The 19,938-nt window shown below is 42.2% G+C and overlaps 1 protein-coding gene across 3 annotated transcripts in view; it reads left to right on the top strand.

Moving 5' to 3' along the window:
• TBX19 (T-box transcription factor 19) overlaps positions 1–19,938 on the top strand; it is a 45,643-nt gene that overhangs the window by 12,783 nt on the left and 12,922 nt on the right. For 2 of the 3 annotated variants that reach the window (XM_065587441.1, XM_065587448.1), the window contains exons 4-8: positions 7,458–7,682; positions 13,369–13,633; positions 16,347–16,481; positions 17,349–17,410; positions 18,550–18,611. In XM_065587441.1, coding sequence (XP_065443513.1) covers positions 7,486–7,682; positions 13,369–13,633; positions 16,347–16,481; positions 17,349–17,410; positions 18,550–18,611 — 721 coding nt within the window. In that variant the 5' untranslated portion in view covers positions 7,458–7,485. Of the gene's footprint in view, positions 1–1,307; positions 1,482–7,457; positions 7,683–13,368; positions 13,634–16,346; positions 16,482–17,348; positions 17,411–18,549; positions 18,612–19,938 lie in introns of those variants that run through there. The other variant, XM_005294538.4, reaches the window with a different exon arrangement.

The following is a 19,938-nucleotide window of genomic DNA, read 5'->3' as shown; positions in this document are numbered from 1 at the left end:
AAGACTCAGGCCTAAAGTCTTTAATGTCTATCAAGTTCCTAGATTAAGTACAGAAGGGTCCAATAGGATCATCTAGTCTGATTTCCTAAATAACACAGTCCAGAGAACGTCACCAAGCGATTCCTACATCAAGCCTATGATGTCTGGTTGAGCAAGAGCATGTCTTTTGGAAATGTATCTAGTCTTGATGTCAAGACTTTGAGCGATGGGGAATCAAACACATCCCTAGGTAAGTTTGTTTCAATGGTTAATTACCCTCACTGTTAATTTGCTCATGTCTAGCCTTCAATTTATCTAGCTTCAGCTTCCAGTCAGATCTTTTTTATGCTTTAAGTTCTGGGGCAGAGACTGTGTCACCTTTTTATAGGTGGTGGGCTGGTAGCATATTTCCCGTTGGGGATGAGAGACTCAGAAGAGTGATTTGCCTCTTTCCCCAATTCCCTCTGTCTCTCCCCCCCGCCCTTTTTTTGTTAAGATTTTGATTTGCTTGGGGGGAAATTCCCTGCGGTGTGAGAAATTCAGTGTCAGGGAGAGGTTAGGATCTGAGAGGGTTTAATTTCTGTGTGCACCTTCCTCATTGTTCCAGTCTGTGTAGCAGCAGCCCGAGGTTTAGTGTATGATGGTGATTGCCCATCCAACAAGAACAGGAGACGCTTAAGAAATAGGTTTCTGTTCCTTTTTTCTTTCTACTTCCAGGAGACCTTATGTGAGAGAGTGAGTGAATACACTGAGACCTGGAGCACTTGCTGTAGGTGTGACTGAGGGGAAGATTTGGAATGGGGATATTTTAGTTGTCCTTTTGGCAGCCTGCTGGAGGTGCTCTCTCAGGCAGCTGGATGAAGGGGTAGCTTTGAGGGCTTGGGCTTTTGATTTTTGTGGTAGCAAGCATGGGACAATGATTACATAGCAGAAATAAAGTGGATAGGAGTTGTAGGCTGGAGCAGATGTTTCAAGGCTGTCCCAGTGACTGTCTTAGCTATCTCTCCGGGTGACAGGATTGTAGGGGGACAAAAGCCCTGGTTTTCTTTCATGCTTTTTAGTGCAAGGTTGGAGGTTAAGGTACCTACTATACACTATTTATTGAAAACTGACGCCCTCAACTTTGCAAGTTGACACCTAGATGATGGATGCTGCTGGGCCTATTTTGCATGGTCATCTCTGGCTTAGTCTTTGGTGCAGGGTAAAACAAAGGTGCAGGAAGTGCACCTGTGATTGCATTTGGGTTTAAATGTACAAGAGCTCCTACCTGCATCCCCCTATCTCCCCAGACTGCATCTAATACAATATTGTCCACCTTGCCTTTCCAGGATGTGGATCCCGCACCTATAGGAAGCATCATGAGGTGGATTCTCTTCCACTGCTGCTAAACCACCCTCAGCACCTGTTAATTCTCCACTTCCTGCCTGAACAGGATCTGACTCTTATGAGGAGGGCATTTTCCAAAGCTTCTGAGTCTGCCATCTATGGGATGGGGACAAGAGGTAAAAATGATTATTTTTCAAAGATGATGCTCTCCTGCCAAATCCTATTTGCTTTGAATAGGATTTGGGGGACTCGGTCCTTCTGCAAAATCAGGCCACTTCAATTTAGGTGCCCCACATATGGTTTAGTGCCTTAACTATATCCAAAATCCCAACTCCTCTTTCCCAGTGTAAAAGATCCCACCTACTTCCACTTCTCAGAAGGCTCTGAAATGTAAGGGTTAAAAAAAAGAGTCCAAAGTAATTTTTAATCTCTGTTCCTCAGCTTCCCCATTGTAACAGTGGGGCAATAATATCAATCCACCACCAAGCAATGTTGTGGAGACATTCATGATTGTTTTAGAGCTTGGAGATCCCCGAAGAAGCTAAAGAAGGCGGGGGAAAGTACAATAATTACCTTACAAAAATTTTTTAATCAGTCTAGTCAGATCAGATCTGTTTTCAATTAACTTTTTCCCTCCCAAAATAGAAATAAGTAGTTCCTGTTGCCTATGATCTCCACTGAAATTCCAGACAATCAGGTACCAACAGCACAAGTTGTCTACATATATGCTAGAAACATGTCTGTTTGGCACTGCATAGGAACTAACCCCTTCGTCCCCCACCCTCTCCCCCCAACGGTAATGAAAAGACTAATCTTTCCTAAATCTCTTGTAGTCCAATAATCTCCTAGGGTGCTAGATCCATGATTAAAAACACTGCTGAAAGCAGCTGTCTTATTGTTCTTTTTTTAATTATAACTCCATACTTGGTGGGTGTTGATTTCCTGCTAGTGTCATGGCGAGTGAGGTGTTCAATTTCCCGTGGCTGCGGGGACTGAATGTTCAGAGAGGCTTTACTTATTCAGATGGTTCAATGGATACTGGGGAGATGGAAAGAGTGAGTCTCGTTCTCGTGCATTTCATTTTATCAAGAAGGGTTGGCTTTTATTTGCAGGCGTGGGCCTGAAGACAAAAACCAGCTATCGAATGTCAGATGGAGAGCAAGCCTGGTTAATTATTTTTTTTTCCTTCTATGTCTCAGCAGCTGTTGGCCAAAAAGGGTTTGAGTTTAATCAGACAGTCAAAGAAATAATCCAAGCAATGCCTAGGTGAGCATGCTCATTGTTGGAGCTCAGCAAAAAAGAAGTCCTAGTGAATGTCCTTTTTTTTTTTTTTTTTTTTTTTTTAAATGGATTTAGCCTCTCTTTCCCCTTTGCTGTTTTTCCTGACTTTCTTGGGTCTATTCATTTAAAATTATTCACCAAATAATTATATAAATACATTTTGGATTTGGCATTAGCTGTTCACTAGGATTGTCCAATAATTTGACATTTGAGCTGCATTGGTTAGTTTTTGATTGGATGCAAGTCACACGATACTGTTTCTGCTCCCTGGTTGGATGAGTATAACTCCTAGAATTGGGTTTTCAATACAGACTCCAATTTATAAGCTAAATATTAGCTTTTTGTGCATATTCATTGTTTTGCCAAATATCTCTGGTAGTAAATTTGTGCATTGAAGTATTTACAGGAAGTAAATGCAAAAAGTGTATGACTGTCACTCCTGCAGCCCTCCTTTCCTTACGACTACATGAGGAAGATGGAGTTGACCAGTTTTATGTTTTTAATGATTGGCGAACACAAATAACCAGTGTTCTGTGTTCCTTTACCAAGGAAGCTTCATATAGAAGCAAATACCAGGCTTGGGGCCATTTTCATAGATTTCCAGGGGTGAAAGGGATCTCAGGAGATCATCTAGTCCAATTCCCTGCTCAAAGCAGGACCAATCCCCAACTATTTTTTTTTTTGTCCCAGATCTCTAAATGGCCCCCTCAAGGATTGAACTCTCAACCCTGGGTTTAGCAGGCCAATGCGCAAAACCACTGAGCTATCGCGGACCCCCCCAAACGGAAATAAGACTCAGGAGAGGTTTGGGAACAGGTCAGGGAGCCAGGAATTCCTACGCTCAGCCTCTGACTCCCCAGCAGCCTGGAAATCCAAAATGAAGGTTTCATTTAAAAAAAAAAAAAAAAAAAAAAAAAAAAGTGGAAAGACAAAGTTAAATTTCCCCAAACAACCCTGCCTACTAGTTTATTATCTGCTTCCTGGCCTACAACTCATTCCATCTGGGCAGTTGGTCATGCAGATGTTTGTGTCTTCCCTGAAAGGCTTTATAAAGTGGGTCTTGGGACATGAAGGTATTGTAAAGCATGAAGAAGCTGGAGCAAGATGAGGCCTGAGATACGGATTTTAAACTGATCATCTCTGGCCTGAGTGCTCTGTCTGCTATATTTTTGGCATGCAGCCTAGATATGTCTTCAGGTGTTTGTTTTTTTTCCAAACCTAGAATAGTGACCAGTGCAGATCACCACGTTTAGGATGGCCTATCACACTGAGCACGAGTCACTATCTAGTCAGTTTAAAAATGAGCCACGTTAGCTCGCATCCAAAAACCCAGCTGACCAATTATTTGAACAAAATGAGCATTTTTGCCATTTCAATAATTCACATAGATTTAGATCCATTTAGTTCCAACTTCGCTGATAAACAATCAAATTATTCATTGGGCAGAGCTATGGTCTGAAACATTTTGGCCTCAAAGCTGTTTTCATGGGATAATGACTGGTGACAAGGGGCTCTAGAACAGAATGGCCAATGTTCTTTGTTCGAAGCATTACTCTTGCCTCCCTTACAGGATGCTGGAGCCCCACTGCCCATCAATCCCACTGATTTCAACCGGATTGGCAGCTGCACCTCTGAAAATCAGATCCAAACTCTCAGCATCAAGTTGCTCAGATCTCAAGGCAAATCATTGTACACACAAAAACAACAGACCACAGTGGTTGGAAAGGGAAGGAAGCAGGACAGCAGTAGGGGATACTGTCGCTGAATCCCTAGAGGCCAGTTATTTGCTGGTCACAGGCAGATGATGGACTTGATTAATGTTTAGCAGACTTATTTGTGACACTGGAACAATCCAGGAGGCAGGAGGATGGGTTGGTTTTTTGTTTTGATTTGTTTTTGGATGCAGCAAGTTAGTTTGAGCAACTTTCTTTGGTGTGTTATATTAAAGTGAACATCACATACAGTAATGCAAACTCAGATGCCTAGAGCCAGCACCTAGATCCATAAAGGCCAACTAAACCAGTGGCCTGATTTTCTGAGGTCTTCAGCATCCAACACTTCCAGTGAAAACAACAGAAGTTGGGGGTGCTGAACACTTCCATAGCAAGCACTTTAAACGGATCCTCAAGATTGATCGAGGTGCCAAACTTTTAGTACCCACATTTGAAAATGTCAGCAAAGGGAAATACACTTCAGTTGCTCAACTGTCCAGACATTTGCACAAGTAGAATCTCAGTCTTATAGCTGAATTAATAGGGTTTTGGGGTTATTGAATCATCAGCATTTTCCAAAATGCAGGGCGTGTCCCTCCCTGACTAGTTGGAGGGGTTGAAGTGGGACAGACAAACCTCTCAGTTAGCCTCCAGAGTCCCAGCTTTTATTTTACCTTTTAAAAATTAGTCTCCAGCTGTTATGGTTGCAGAAAATAAAAACAACAAACCCATCAAACTGTGGAGTGAGTGTCTCTGAACATCAAGTCTTGTGTCGTCGTCTTTATCCATCAAAGGAACATGCCAAACTACAGCTGTAGAAATAATACTGTCCTTATGTGGCTGGGTCACCACTGCTGCAGGTCCCCAACTTTGACACTCCTGAGTTCTGAGCAACTGAATTCCTAACATTAAGGTTGCATCTCAATCATGTTTGCATTTCATCTCCTTGGCGTGAAATAAGAAAGATACATTTAAAAAATGGCAGGAAATCTGTATGTATTTATTTAGAGCTAGTTGAAAAACTGATGATTTTTCACAAAAACTTCGTATCAATGTTGAATTTTCAAAAGATTTCAACGAGTTTTAATTTATTTATTGTATTTTTCCATGTTTATATATAAACAACTAAAAGCCACATGCCCTGTTCTCTAGGTGCTTGTTACAACATTTGACATTGTGCAGTGCGTACAAAAAGAACAACGTATCCTCTTCATGCAGCAGAAACAACCAGCCGAAATATTAATTTAGAAATACCCTGCCCTACACAAATTCACTAACCCCCATCACCACCCATCTCATCAAAAACCTCCTGGCTTGATTTTCAGAGGGGGCTGAGCACCCCAAAATCCCGTTGACTTCAACATGCATTGCAGAAATCCAGCATGCTGAAAATCAGGATATAGTGGGTACTATTAATTGCAGGAATGGGCCCGAATACTGCAACTGAGAAAGGAAGCTGACTTCTTGGAACTGACAGGGTAACCTAACTCACTTCTTTATCACAGGAAAGCTGATCAGAAAGTGGTATATTAAGGCTGAAAAGAATCTATAGGAAGCAAAATACTTTACAAAACCAAGGTTTGAAAATAGCAGGGCTAAGTGGCACAGTGGTAAAAACATTGGAGCCTTGTCTAAATTACAGCTTCCTCTGTTGCTACCACTGCTGGGAATTGAGAGTCCTAATTTGTTCTAGTGTAAACAAGTCTCTCCAGTCTGGTACAGCATGAAATCTTTGCAAGACTGGAGCCCCACTCCTTTGGGGCTAGATTCCAATAGCCTCATTCTATGCATGGCTCTACTGGAATCAGGGCCGGCTCTAGGCACCAGCTAAGGAAGCAGATGCTTGGGGCGGCCAATAGAAAGGGGCGGCACTCCGTCCGGTATCAGGGTGGCCCGTCCGGGTCTTCGGCGGGAATTCGGCGGCGAGTGCCTTGGTCCCTCTCTTCCTCTTTGAGTTGCCGCCGAAGAGGAAGAGATGGAGTGAAGAACCTCCACTGAACTTCTGCCAAAGAGTGGAGCGGCGCGATTGAGCTGCCACCGAAGAGTTGCTTGGGGCGGCAGAAACCCTGGAGCTGGCCCTGACTGGAATCAAAGGGACTACTTGCAGAATGAGGTACTATTCAACACAAAAGGGTGCAAAATCCAGTCCTTTGTGCTTAAGAGCATGACACTGATCAGACTTCTTGTCCTGTAAAGTCTGGTGGACTTTGTAAACCTGCCATAGGTCTGATGGACCTTATTGAATCCTGCAGACTGTTGGAAGTCTGCCAGACCCTTAACGCTCGTTATAAAGTGCATCTGACTTTTATCAGTGCAGGGGCTGAATGTGTTTCTTACAATGAAATGAATAACTCCAAAAATACGCCCTTCCAACTTCTCAGAAAAAATCATAAGCATAAAGGCGCATCAAGGGCTATTGAATTAAACAAGCGTAAGGTTCTCTGTCATGTCATTTTTGGGTGACCAGAAATTATTAGTATACTTTCCAAAAAGAGAACTGTACCTTTTTAAAAATCCTATATATTTGACCTGCGGCTTGTCCTAGACTCCTGACATTTTGAACATGCACTAAATTGTCTTCCAGGCACAAGACCACGTGGGCAAAATTTAAGTGCAGAGGGGCCTTTGATTGTTGGGTTTTTTTTTTTTTTTTTTTTTTTTTTAAGCAAAAGGGGAGCAGGGTGAGCACACTGTGATTTCTGATGGAAAGCTTGCAAGACTAGCATCTCTCCACCCCAATCTTGAATGTTGCTAGCTGGGATTTGCATCAGCACAAGCACAATTTCCATGCATTGTTTCAGTCTGGAAACTAAACAATTTTCATTAATGGAAACCTGGTTCTCAAGCAGAACAATTAGACCCACTTCAGATTGAAAAAAAGATAAAAGCCCATTAATTTGGATGGAGAACTCTTCTTCTGAGGCAGCCAATTGCGTAATCAGGCTGCCTCCCACCTGACTTGATGAGTAATTAGGAGATAGTCCTCTTTTTGTATGTGCATGTGTGTCAACCTTAACACACTGGTGTCATTGTCCCATTGGGACTTCCAGGGGGGAGGAACAAGTTGATGGCCAAAGCTCAAGGAGAGCAGATTTGTTAGTGTGGCTAATTAATTGGCTTGGGTTGAAGTATGCTTAGTGTTTGTTTGTTTTTTTTAAGCCAGCTGAGAAGTTTTTGACAGTACACCATGACTGATTTGGGATGTAAGAAGCCCAGTGACTGCACTGTCTCCAGGCTGCTCAATGTCGTGGAGAGCGAACTCCAAGCTGGCAGAGACAAAGGGGACCCGACCGAGAAACAACTCCAGGTTGTCTTGGAGGAGGCTGCGCTATGGCAGAGGTTCAGAGAAGTCACTAACGAGATGATTGTGACCAAGAACGGCAGGTGAGTGCTGTACTGTCCCCTGTGTAATTAGCGTATCCTACGGTATATGGGGAATATTAGCAACTGCTGTTTACATAGGCTAAAGAAAATTGTAGCCATGGTATAATGTTGTTAGTGCTGTGTGTGCATCCACATATCCTGTGCAGGGAGGGAAAGGCAGTCTCAGAGGCAGCCTACAAACTAAGGAGGAGGTTCATGTTCCTTTCTGAATACTGACAAACCATTCCTGTGCCCTTTTATCCCTGATCATAAGAGACACTGCAAGAAGATATTTATTGTCTTGGGACTGAACAAAATAGTAAAGAACATTTCCCAGGGGAAGGATAGTTCCACCTCCCAACCCCACTGCAAGGGCTTAGCAAATAATTCCCTCTGAACACTGCTTATTATAACGATACTCAGTGCTTAGATAGTAGCTTTTCGTCTGTAGGGCTGAACATGCTTTACAAAGGCAAAGCAGTGTCATTATCCCCAGAGCTGTCACTAACATCAGACTGGGTCCTTTCTATAATAGAAAATGTAAGTTGCCTTATAAATAAGTCAAAGTACAATAGTCTCTGGTTTTATAGCCCTAAGCACAGTTATGTTGTTAGAGGGTTTGGGGCTGTTACTATAAAATCATGTAGGCTTTTGTAAAAAGGCCTCTCTTTGAATTTCTAAAAGTATATTTTAATTAAAACCAGAGGTCAAACTGGGGAAATATAGACAATGCCCTGCAGAGTCCTAGGGGACAGACAAAGTGGGACCTGGTGGAGCTCTTTTTTTCTATGACTCATGGCCTTTTGCAGGCTAGGGACTCCCAAATAACAAAAAGTCTTGTGTTGAGCTTTTCGGGTGGGAGTGTCAAAAGTTCATGACACTGGCCTAACCCTGCCCCCATTGAAGTTTATGTTAAAACCCCCATTGACTTGAAAGGGAGGAACGCAGAGCAATTTTGAAAATCCCATCCTAAGAGCTTTATGAACGCCCAGGAATTAATCCTGACAACACACTATCAAATCAGTAAGTGTTGTTATCTGGGGAAACAGAGGCTCAGTGTGGAGAAGCGACTTGGCCAAAGTCATCTACCAAACCGAAGGCAGCACTACGAATAGAACCAGAAAAATGTAAGGCTGCATAGCCTTAAAGTTTAGGACTTAGCAGCACAAGTATAACATGTACAATTTAACAATTTCTAATAGATTCGTCTCCAGTAGGCACTGATGTTTCCCCAAATGTGCTTGAATCATAGTGACTCAAAGTGCCCACAGTGACTATGAAGTCAGAATTAGAGACTTTAATACTATAGCTGATATATGTATCCGATACAATGTGGTGCTCCGTTATAATAATGTAACTGGCATAGCAGGATATAGAGAATCACAGGAGTTAGTGGTGGATACATGTGATGTTTTGGGGATATCACAGCCCAGGAAGAAGTTCTGTCACTGCCTGCCCTGTACCCTGGGGTGCCTTTATGCTGTGATGCGATGGCTCAGACCCCTGACACCAGTTGCCTGCCCACAAGAACAGGGTCTCACCCTGGCTTCCACCGGCCTCGTTCCTCCCCGCAGGGTGACATGAACAGTTCTTCCAGTCCTGAGACTCCCCAAATCCATCCTTCATGAATTCCAGGCACTTGGGCTTTCCCCTCTGGCTCCTCCCCACGGAAGGCGTGAAACCAGCCCTCAGACAGCAGTTTACTTTGGCACGCACACTCCACGTGGTTTGCACATCGTAGACTTGTTTGGGGTAAAACTAAACAAAAGATTTATTTAATAGAAAAGCCACAGATCCAAAGATGAAGGAGGAAGGGAAACAAACATCCATGTTATACAGAAAATAAACAGAAAGATGCAATCTCAGGCTTTCCATTTCCATATTAGATAAAATCCCTTGTCTAATACAAGATTCCTTGTGCCTCGGAACAGTTTCCCAGTGTACACCCTAACCATAAGGAGCATCCAGTGTTTCATGGACAGCCCCTGCCAACCAACTGTCCCTGTTTCTGGATGAAAAATTCAGTTTCAAGCCTCCTTTTTGAAAGGCTTCCCTTCCCCCCCACTCCCCATTTTTTCTTTCAGACTAGGTAATTCATGGTTACTCAGACTGGGGAAATCCCCAGTCTTAGGTGGTAGAACTAGGGGTGCTGGGGGTGCAGCAGCACCCCAGGGTTGAAGTGGTTCCCGTCATACACAGGGTTTACACTTTTTGGTTCAATGGCTCTCAGCATCCCCACTATACACGTTGTTCTCGCTCCCCTGTCTCCAGTTGTCTCAAAGTCTTTCCATTAGCTTTAATGGTTCACCATTGTCCTTTTCTGGGCTGGACAATGGCTGGATTCTTGTACACAACTGGCTCGGGAGGTAGCCCCTCCCTGCCTGATTACTTCACCTATTGTAAGGTGATGCTAAAGTTGCATCACCGTTACAATTAGCAACTTTCTATCTATACACATACATACATTCCTAATCTTGGTGTGTACACATCTCCTAATGACCATCAAGTTCAGAACATTGCAAGCTTTCATAAAAGACCTTACTCGATATGGTACAGAGCAGCCACCGTGTTAGTCTGTATCCGCAAAAGGAACAGGAGTCCTTGTGGCACCTTCAAGACTAACACATTTATTTGAGCGTATGTACTCTATATGTTTTTATAGTACAATATCATTGTCTACAATGAGTTAAATCAACCGTTCGTTTCTGGGGTTTAATCCATCTGTTCTCTCCTTGTGGCGTCTGCACTCTGATTGCCACAAGAAGTGCTGGACATACCAGTTATTAAACCGATACATCACTTAATCCTAGGTTCACGATAGTATGAAACGCAGCTGAGCTGTGATGCTGATGCAGTGAGATTCACCACTGTTTTTATTCTGTTGCTAATTATGTTAGAGCTGTTTCCGTGTCCTAACCATAACTTAACTCCTGATTTCAAAAGTTTTATCTAAGGAATAGCCCCCACATCACTGTAGTATCTGAGTGTCTCAGAATTGCTAAAGCATTTATCTTCACATCACCCCTGTGAGGTAGGGAAGTGCTATCATCCTCATTTTATAGCTGGGAAACTGAGGCACAGAGAGACTAAGGGCTGGTCTATGTTGAAAACTTACATTGGCATAGCTTCATCTCTCAGGGATGTGAAAAATCCCCATGCCTGAGAGGTGCAGCTATGCTGACCTAACCACTGGTGCAGACAGTGCTAGGTCGACAGAAGAATTCTTCTATCGATCTAGCTACTGCTTATTAGGGAGGTGAATTTACTACAGCAATGGGAGAACCCCTCCCGCTAACCCCATAGATCACCCTGACGTACAGCTTTTCCTAAACATAACAAAGCAGAGTTTGCAGCCCGTTTCAACCTCACTGCCTGCTTTCTAAGGTTTGCAGTGGTAGGACATATTGGTCTAGCAACCTTTCCTCAAAGTAAACTGGGGGTGGAGGGGAGGAGGTTGTGTGCCTTTCCCAGGTTTTCAATTAATATGGATCAACATGGAGAGTCATTCCCATGGACAGCTATCAGTAGGTGCCACCGGACTCCTTGTTATTATCCCTACAGAAACTTGAGTTCTCACCCCCAACCGTCTACCCCCAGACTCACTTCCCCTCCTGATCATTTTCAGAACAGCACTCCGCCATCAGGCCACTTTTCCATGGACAGGCCAGAGTGCTGCCCCCAAACCCTCTTTTCCCCATCCCTGCACTCTCCCAATCACCCCCAGCCTTACTCTCCAACATACTCCATGCACAGCCCCTCCCCCTACCACAGCCTCCCTGCTTGCCTACCACCTGCAGCTTTTAAATGTTGCTATGTATCACTGACACGGCTAACAGTTGGCGCATCTCATAGCTTACAAGCTGAATGAGAGAAGTGTGGGCCTCAAGGGGGAGTGACAATGTAGGTGTGGGGAGTGATGTGAATGAGTGGGGCTGTGGTGAAACCAAGGGGGCAATATGTGCTGGGGGGACCATGGCAAGAGTAGGCTTATTTACAACATGGATACTGTGTGTGTGTGTGTGTGTGTGTGTGTGTGTGTGTGTGTAAATAAAACTGTATGATGTATACAATGTAAAAAAACAAAACAATCTCCACACACAAAACAAGAAAATAAAAATTCCACGATGCAAAGCTATTTGCTAGACATCAGTAGAACGAATTCCCGCTCAAGATGCACACACAACAAGTGTGCATTTTTGTGCACTAAAGGCCTGTCCAAAGCCCACCAATGTCAATGGGAGTCTTTCCATTGACTTCAATGAGCTTTGGATCAGGCTCTAATTGAAATGGTCTTCCTCATTCACTGTGCACATTAATCAACCATGTAGATATGCAGGTGGCTTTAAAGCCTTTCCTTATTCCATATAACAGGATTCAAAAAAGAACTAGGTAAGTTCACGGAGGATAGGTCCATCAATGGCTATTAGCCAGGATGGGCAGGGATGGTGTCCCTCGCTTCTGGCAAACAGAGGCTAGGAAGTATTTTTTCTCACAATGCACAGTCAACCTGTGGAACTCCTTGCCAGAGGATGTTGTGAAGGCCAAGACTTCAAAAAAGAACTAGATAAATTCATGGAGGATAGGTCCATCAATGACTATTAGCCAGGATGGGCAGGGATCGTGTCCCTAGCCTCTGTTTGCCAGAAGCTGGGAATGGGCAACAAGGAATGGATCACTTGATGATTACCTGTTCTGTTCATTCCCTCTGGGGCACCTGGCATTGGCCACTGTTTGAAGACAGGATGCTGGGCTGAATGGACCTTTGGTCTGACCCAGTGAGGCTGTTCTTATGTATGTATGGTTCCATATGCGCCGTCAAGCGTCCTATATAATTAATAGATTCCAAGGCCAGAAAGACCATTTTGAGTATCTAGTCTGACCTCAAGTATAACGCAGGCCATAGAACTTCCCCCAAATAATTCCTAGAGCAGATGTTTTATAAAAACATCCAGTCTTGATTTAAAAATCTGTCAGTGATGGAGAATCCACCACGACCCTTGGTCAATTGTTCCAATGGTTAATTACTCTCACCATTAAAGATGTACACCTTATTTCCAATCTGAATTTGTCTAGCTTCAACTTCCAGCCATTGGATCGTGTTACACCTTTCTCTGCTAGATTGAAGAACCCCTCCCATCTTAGTGATTTTTCCAAAATGTCTATGTAGTGAAGGAAGAATTTAAATCTGCCTGTGTTGATATATCTTGTTTATGGTCAGAGTTATGGCTCCCCATTGGTTGGTCAGGGATAAAAGTGGGGATGTGTGAATGATTTTTTTAATAGTTTTCTAGAAATTAAGATCTTACAATTGTAAGATTTGAATTCTCACTGTATTCAAGTTCTGTACTACTGTGGCATAGGGATTTCCATCCACCTCTCCAGTGGAATAAAGTTGATAGCCCTAAGAATGTGACTAGTGCAGGACAATATTATCAGTCCTGGTCCCATCAATCAGGGTGATTTTTGGGGTGAAATTCCATATTTCAGGTGAAACATGAAAGCATTTTGTGACTGCTTCTGACTGATCAACAGGAAATGAAAACAAAGTGATGGTAGCCCTTTAACATTATCTCTGGTTCAGCCAAAGCGAGGGTAATTTATTTTTTGAGCAACTCAGGGAGCGTCTTTGCAGAAACATAGTAACAAGCCTCTTTTATATCAGGACTAATGATGCTTTTCCCACTCCTGCCTTCTGTTTCCACTACAGACGGATGTTCCCGGTTTTAAAGATCAGTGTGTCAGGTTTGGATCCCAACGCCATGTACTCCTTCCTGTTGGACTTTGCCCCGACTGACGGCCACCGCTGGAAGTACGTGAACGGTGAATGGGTGCCTGCTGGGAAACCAGAGCCACCAAACCACAGCTGCGTCTACATTCACCCAGACTCTCCCAACTTCGGGGCACACTGGATGAAAGCCTCTGTTTCCTTCAGCAAAGTGAAACTTACCAACAAGCTCAATGGAAGCGGGCAGGTACAGCACGATGTTTCCCATACACCTCTTGTCTTCCATCGCAAGCACCTACCAATCAAGAAATATCAAGGGTGCATTTATGCAATTAGAGGGGCCCTCTTCACCCACAGATGCCAATTATTCTCTGGAGCCCAAACGTAAACAGGAATAAACAGGTCTTAATTGGCACTTTCAGATTTTAATGGACTTCTTGATGTTAGAGAGACAGAGAGTGCTGTGGGTTACTTAATCATCGGGGGCTTTTCATAGTTTGTCTTGTGTGCTGGGTTTTTTACATAGAACTTTAGAGAAAGGGGAAAAAATGGTTGTGGGTATTAGGTTTTTGTTGTTTTCCCCCATGTTGTTTGGTATAAGTGGAATGTTGGCAAGAGTCAGATACCAGAATAAAAGGCTGCTCCTAAATGAAATAATTACTATGTCTGCTTCTGCCTCATGATAATTATCAATATTCTATTGAGTCAGATTTGGCCTTTGGAAGGAAACTGCATGTACTAGAAATAAGTGACATTCACTTTGAGCTCCTTAAAAATACAAACAGAAAAATTGGTTTGGACTGTTTTTTTTTTTAAAGATGTATCTGAAAGTAAAATATTGCACAAGATCTTTTGTTTGTTTATTTGTTTTGTACAAAACTCCTATATTGGATGTTACTTGTCAGCCAGGAGTCAATTCCTTTCAAGTAAATATTTAGGCTTGGAAGGATTTGATTTTTATCAGTAAATGTCAATTTTACTATATATACACACAAGCCGACAAAAAATATTTCTATCAATGATAATCAAAATGTACTTATGCTCTAATAAATTTGTTAGTCTCTAAGGTGCCACAAGTACTCCTGTTCTTCTTTTTGCAAAATGTACAGATAGGCAAAGTAAGAAAAATGCTGCTTGAGAACATATTAGAGTTTGATTTAAGGATATTGATTTAAGTATAGCTTGACGTGATGTTGACAATTGTGTTTTAACAATTATAAAGCTTTAATTTTTCAAATCTCAACATCCACTGTCATTAAATAATAATCATCTGACCCACCCCCCGTTATCTGTCATGCCCATAATTTTGTGCAACTGTGAACTTTTATATATACAAAAATAGAAAAAATGCTTAAAAATAAACATCAATATTATCTGTCAAAATTATATATATGTATAAAAAATTGAGTTCTGCCAAACCTAGAAATACTTTCTTTACTTTAACCTTAGTCCTGAATAGTATCTCCTTATTGTAGTATTTCTAATTTGTTTGTCATCATTTCTATTATGCTCACCTAGGCACCTCACAAGCTTTAAAATTTAGCTTCAGAGCACTCTTATGAGGTAGGGAATTGTTTATCCCCATTTTATGGATGGGGAAACAGATGCATAGACAGGTGACATGGTTTGCCCAAGGTCATACACTGTGTCAGTAGCAGAGCCAAAGACAAACAAATCTGGGTGTTTAGGCAAGTCATGCCCCCTGTCTGGGGCTCTGCTTCCCCTTCTTTGTTCTTAATCAAAATGTGATACTTGGAGGAAGGTATTTTATAATAACAAATAATTGTATTGTTCACTGAGGACCCCTGGTTTGTTCAGCACTGTGCAAAACACAGAAAAAGATCATGGTCCCAGTGCTTTTTAGACCATAAGCACCTCTGGGTGGGGATTGTCTCATCTGTTTGTACAGCTTCCAGCACAGTTGTGCCTCAATTCTAACTGGGGTCTTCTTTGGGCACTATCATAATATAAATATTTACTGCTGCATCAGAAGCATCTAATGTAATTCAGCTGGAGTCTGTCCCTGTCCATACCCGCAGCTAGAATGGAGGGAGGAAAAGAGAAATCCTTCTCTCTCTCTTTCAGCAACCAGGAATTGAGGAGGGGACAGAGTGTAGTGTGGAATCACAGAAAGGATGACCCTGGAGAGCTCTGCTGACATTGGGGTTGCACCGTGATGTTGGTACATGATGTCCCCTCAATATGGGACTGACAACAAGTATCAATGACACGATGCAAATACCACAGGCCAAGGTCAGGTCGTTGCTCGTAATTCCTCTAAAAGAACAGGAGTACTCGTGGCACCTTAGAGACTAACAAATTTATTTGAGCATAAGCTTTCGTGGGCTACAGCCCACTTGTTCGGATGCATCTGATGAAGTGGGCTGTAGCCCACGAAAGCTTACGCTCAAATAAATTTGTTACTCTAAGGGGCCACAAGTACTCCTGTTCTTTTTGCGGATACAGACTAACACAGCTGCTACTCTGAAACCGTAATTCCTCTGTGGCTCTGTTTGGTGACAAACATAGCTCTTCAGGCATTTCAGGCTGGGTATCACTGATGTAGCTGTGACAGTCCATAAGAATGGCCATACTGGATCAGACCAAAGGTCCATCTAGCCCAGATCCTGTCTTCTGACAGTGGCCAATGCCAGGTGCCCCAGAGGGAATGAACAGAATAGGGCAATTATCAAGTGATCCATCCCCTATCATCTAGTCCCAGCTTCTGGCAAACAGCGGCTAGGGACACTACCCGTCCTGGCTCATAGCCATTGATGGACCTATCCTCCATGAACGTATCTAGTTCTTTTTTGAACCCTGTTATAGTCTTGGCCTTCACAACATCCTCTGGCAAGGAGTTCCACAGGTGGACTGTACACAGTGTGAAGAAATACTTCCTTTGGTTTGTTTTAAACTTGCTGCCTATTAATTCCATCTCTCTTCCTTCTTGTTTTTTGCAGATAATGCTGAATTCCTTGCATAAATATGAGCCTCAGGTTCACATTGTTCGTGTGGGAGGCCCACACAGGATGGTGATGAACTGCTCCTTTCCAGAGACTCAGTTCATAGCTGTCACTGCTTATCAAAATGAAGAGGTAGGTGGGTAATAATGTCACACAATTTGGTCATCACAGATGAGAAATATTAAAAGCCTAAGACCTGCCAGATCAGCACACACCAATGGTGAAAATAATCCAGTATCCTGTCCCCCTGTCAGTCCAGAGCGGATTGAGGGCCCATCTAATCGAATACTCTGTCTCCTTGCTGGAACAAAACATACCCTTTGTCCACCTTGTCTAGAATTTGACTGCAGTACTAGGACAGATGAATGGTCAGGCTAGTCTGGTATTCTGTCTGCTGCCGTACTAGATTGGTCTATCTGTACCAGTATCCCATCCCCTTACCATGCTGGAACAGACTGACTTTCTGTCTTGTCCAGTATCTGTCTCTAACACTGGCCAGTGCTGGATATTTCAGGGGAAAGTATAACCCCTCCACTCCTCCTATAATGCACCTAGACTATTGTACTATAATATGGGGAAATTTCTTCCTGACCCCAAACTGTAATCAGGCTGTGCCCTGAAGCATGAGGGTTGGTGGCCCTTGTCCCTTTTTTCCTAGTTAATGTCACTACAGGATATTATACATATTTCTATGCAATTCAGCAGCTTTGGGAGAAATATTCACAGTAATACCGAATTTGCCATACTGGATCAGACCATTGGTCCATCAGTTCTGGTTTCCGGCCTTTGGCAGTGACCAGTGTCAGATGCTTCAGAGGAGAGCAATGCTCCCACACAATGCACCTGGCTGACATATAGCTGCATGGTAAATACAATGCCTGTCTTTTGTTTCAGTAACTGAGGCGGAACTCAGTCCATTCTGTTGAGTCTGGACAATGCTATGTCAAGTCTCTGTTAAAATGATCTTCACTAACATGCCTTGTTTTTTGTAAACCCAAGATAACAGCTCTCAAAATCAAGTATAATCCCTTTGCCAAAGCCTTCCTGGATGCAAAGGAAAGGTGAGTTCGGCTTTTACTCAGCTTGATGACTTTTGCTGCTGTTACAGTTAAAATGGTAACAATACTCTGAGAAAGATAAGGGGCAAATCCTGACCTCCTTTCCACTGCTATAAATCCAGAGTCACTCCGTTGAGGTCAGTGGTGTTAATGCCAGATTTACACCACGTTATTTGTCATCACATTTTGGTCTTACATGAGTGAGTGCATTGCTGATACAAAATGCTGAAATATCATTTATTGGTCACTATAAATAAGACTACTATAATTACAGTATAGTTACATTATGGTTATCTTTGGTTTTGCTTTTCGGTATATAATTACCACTAATTCATAGGAATAGAAATTTTACATGCTGACTGTTTGTACTTATTAACCCTTCAGTGTTGCATTTCATACATATAGTGGTAGATTTTAGGTATGTTAGCTCCATTGTATTTATGCTTTAATTATTCTCATATATTCTCATTTCATGTTACTATCTAGTTATATGAATAAGTAGTAACCACAGATATCAACATAACCACAGTGAAATTGCAATGTTACTACACTGTAATTTCTATACCTTTATGGTAAAGTGTGACCCATATCATTAAAATAGTCTCCATAGGAAATCACTGTATTTAAGAAGTTAGAGAGACATGCACTGTCAGAAAATAATAGTGTATTTATTTGTCATCTTTAAATGGTTTGTATGGGCCACCCATGCTAACAAAATATGGCTCTTTGTTCCCCTCTGGTGGCTGGACCATGTATAGAGGTTTGAGTCTACTACTGCCTTGAAGTTAATGGCCTTGGTCCTTTCACTCAAGCAAAAAAGGCTCATGTACTTGGATCCAGAGCGCTAGGGTTCAATCCCCGAAGATGACAGAGCCGGGGACATTGTTGCACATGGAATGAGGCAAAGGCTCCTGCCTTCTTGACTACACATCTCGCATAGTACAGAGCTTTCTACAGTTCTCTAGCGATCAGCTGAAGATGGTGGAATTTCTTTTGTCTTCATTTTCCTTTGTCTTTTCAGTTGATGAAACCTAAAATTGAACAATTTTCAGTTTTTATTTTTTTTCAATTTCCATTTCCCTAACCCTTTCACCTTCTTTTGAATACAGCACAACATAACCACTCATTATTTTCTCTTTCAGAAACCATCCCAAGGATACTCCTGAAAATGTTTTGGAAGGTCAACATATGACATATTCTCACCGTAAGGTTTCCCAACATCATTTTATTCATGGGAACTTGAAGTATTATGTAATATAATAGGTATTGTGGACATAGGCTGTGCTAGACTAGATGGCCACTGTTCTTATCCAATGTAGAATCCTGTCACTGATGGAAGCCAATACTATAAATACGTAAGAGGGAGGTTCAAGAAACCATGTAGTAGGCAACTACGGGATAATCTACCTACAAGGACATTTTCTTTATAATCCCCGATATTTAGAGGTTTGCTTGAGCCTGGCAGTTTGAGACTTATAACCTTTTCAAAGCTGTGTTCCTTTTTTGGTTTGTTTAGTATTATAACTCTGGAAACTCTTGTTATCCCTACAAATGTCCCATCATTATCGCTGGACGAGTGATTCATAAAAAATAGGAGGAGAGGTTGTTCTTGTTTTATTGAAATTTTGGCTTTTCTTCCATTCATAAACTCTGATATTTGAAAAATGTTTTCTTTCCAGATTTTTCTCTGAAACACTTTTACTGACTTTTTTTGCTTCTTGCCCGTTCCACAAACTATTTATTTTGATTTCATTTCCCATTATTATTTCTAATTGCCACCATGTACTTTATAATCAGTCACACTGGCAATTCTATTCCCACCTCTAAATGAACTTTGGATTGCCCATCTTACTTGTTTTGTTCACGAATGAAATTCAGTTTGTACAAATGCCCATGAACGATTGCATTATGAGGTCCCAACCATAGCAAACAATAAGATATTTAATTTGCTCAGTAGTTCACAAGAAAGTCACAGCTATCTGCTCAGTATTAATACTGGGTGTTTGTGCATCACGGCCCTCCACTGTCCTGAGGCCTACAGAATAAAACTCTTCTACTTCAGTCTGGTTGAAGAAGAGCCTCTTTATTTCAGTACCAGTAATAGGTACTTCTGTTTATGTGCCAGAAGGCCCTAGGTTTGCTGTCTCCCTTACAATACGTATGGGTAGCTGGCAACTATGGCATCTGTATGTGCAGCACATGGTGAGTGTTACAGAATACGTAGCCCATGGGTGTGCAGCATATGGAATTGCTTGAGAGGCAGTGAGGTCAGCATTGTGGATAGGTGTAAAGGCGTCAAGTTACATTTTTCTTTAGAGAAATGCCAAACTGAGGTGCAGTTTGGGTGGATTCCAGAAGGAGGCACATCCAGCTCCCCTGGGACAGAGGAATAGATGAGTCGTCTTTGGGGCTTTTGGGGGAAGTGAAAGTTGGAGTGAGGGGTCGGGAAGCGATCCTAGAAGACAACTCTATTCAGTATAGATATTGATTTGTTTGAGTAAAACTAAATTGCCTGTTAATTATAATGACAT

This window comes from Chrysemys picta, chromosome 1 (genome assembly GCF_011386835.1).
Source record: "Chrysemys picta bellii isolate R12L10 chromosome 1, ASM1138683v2, whole genome shotgun sequence".
In the NCBI taxonomy this organism is placed as follows: Eukaryota; Metazoa; Chordata; order Testudines; family Emydidae; genus Chrysemys; species Chrysemys picta.
Note: the sequence above shows the minus strand (reverse complement) of the source record. Positions and strands in the feature narration are given on the sequence as shown.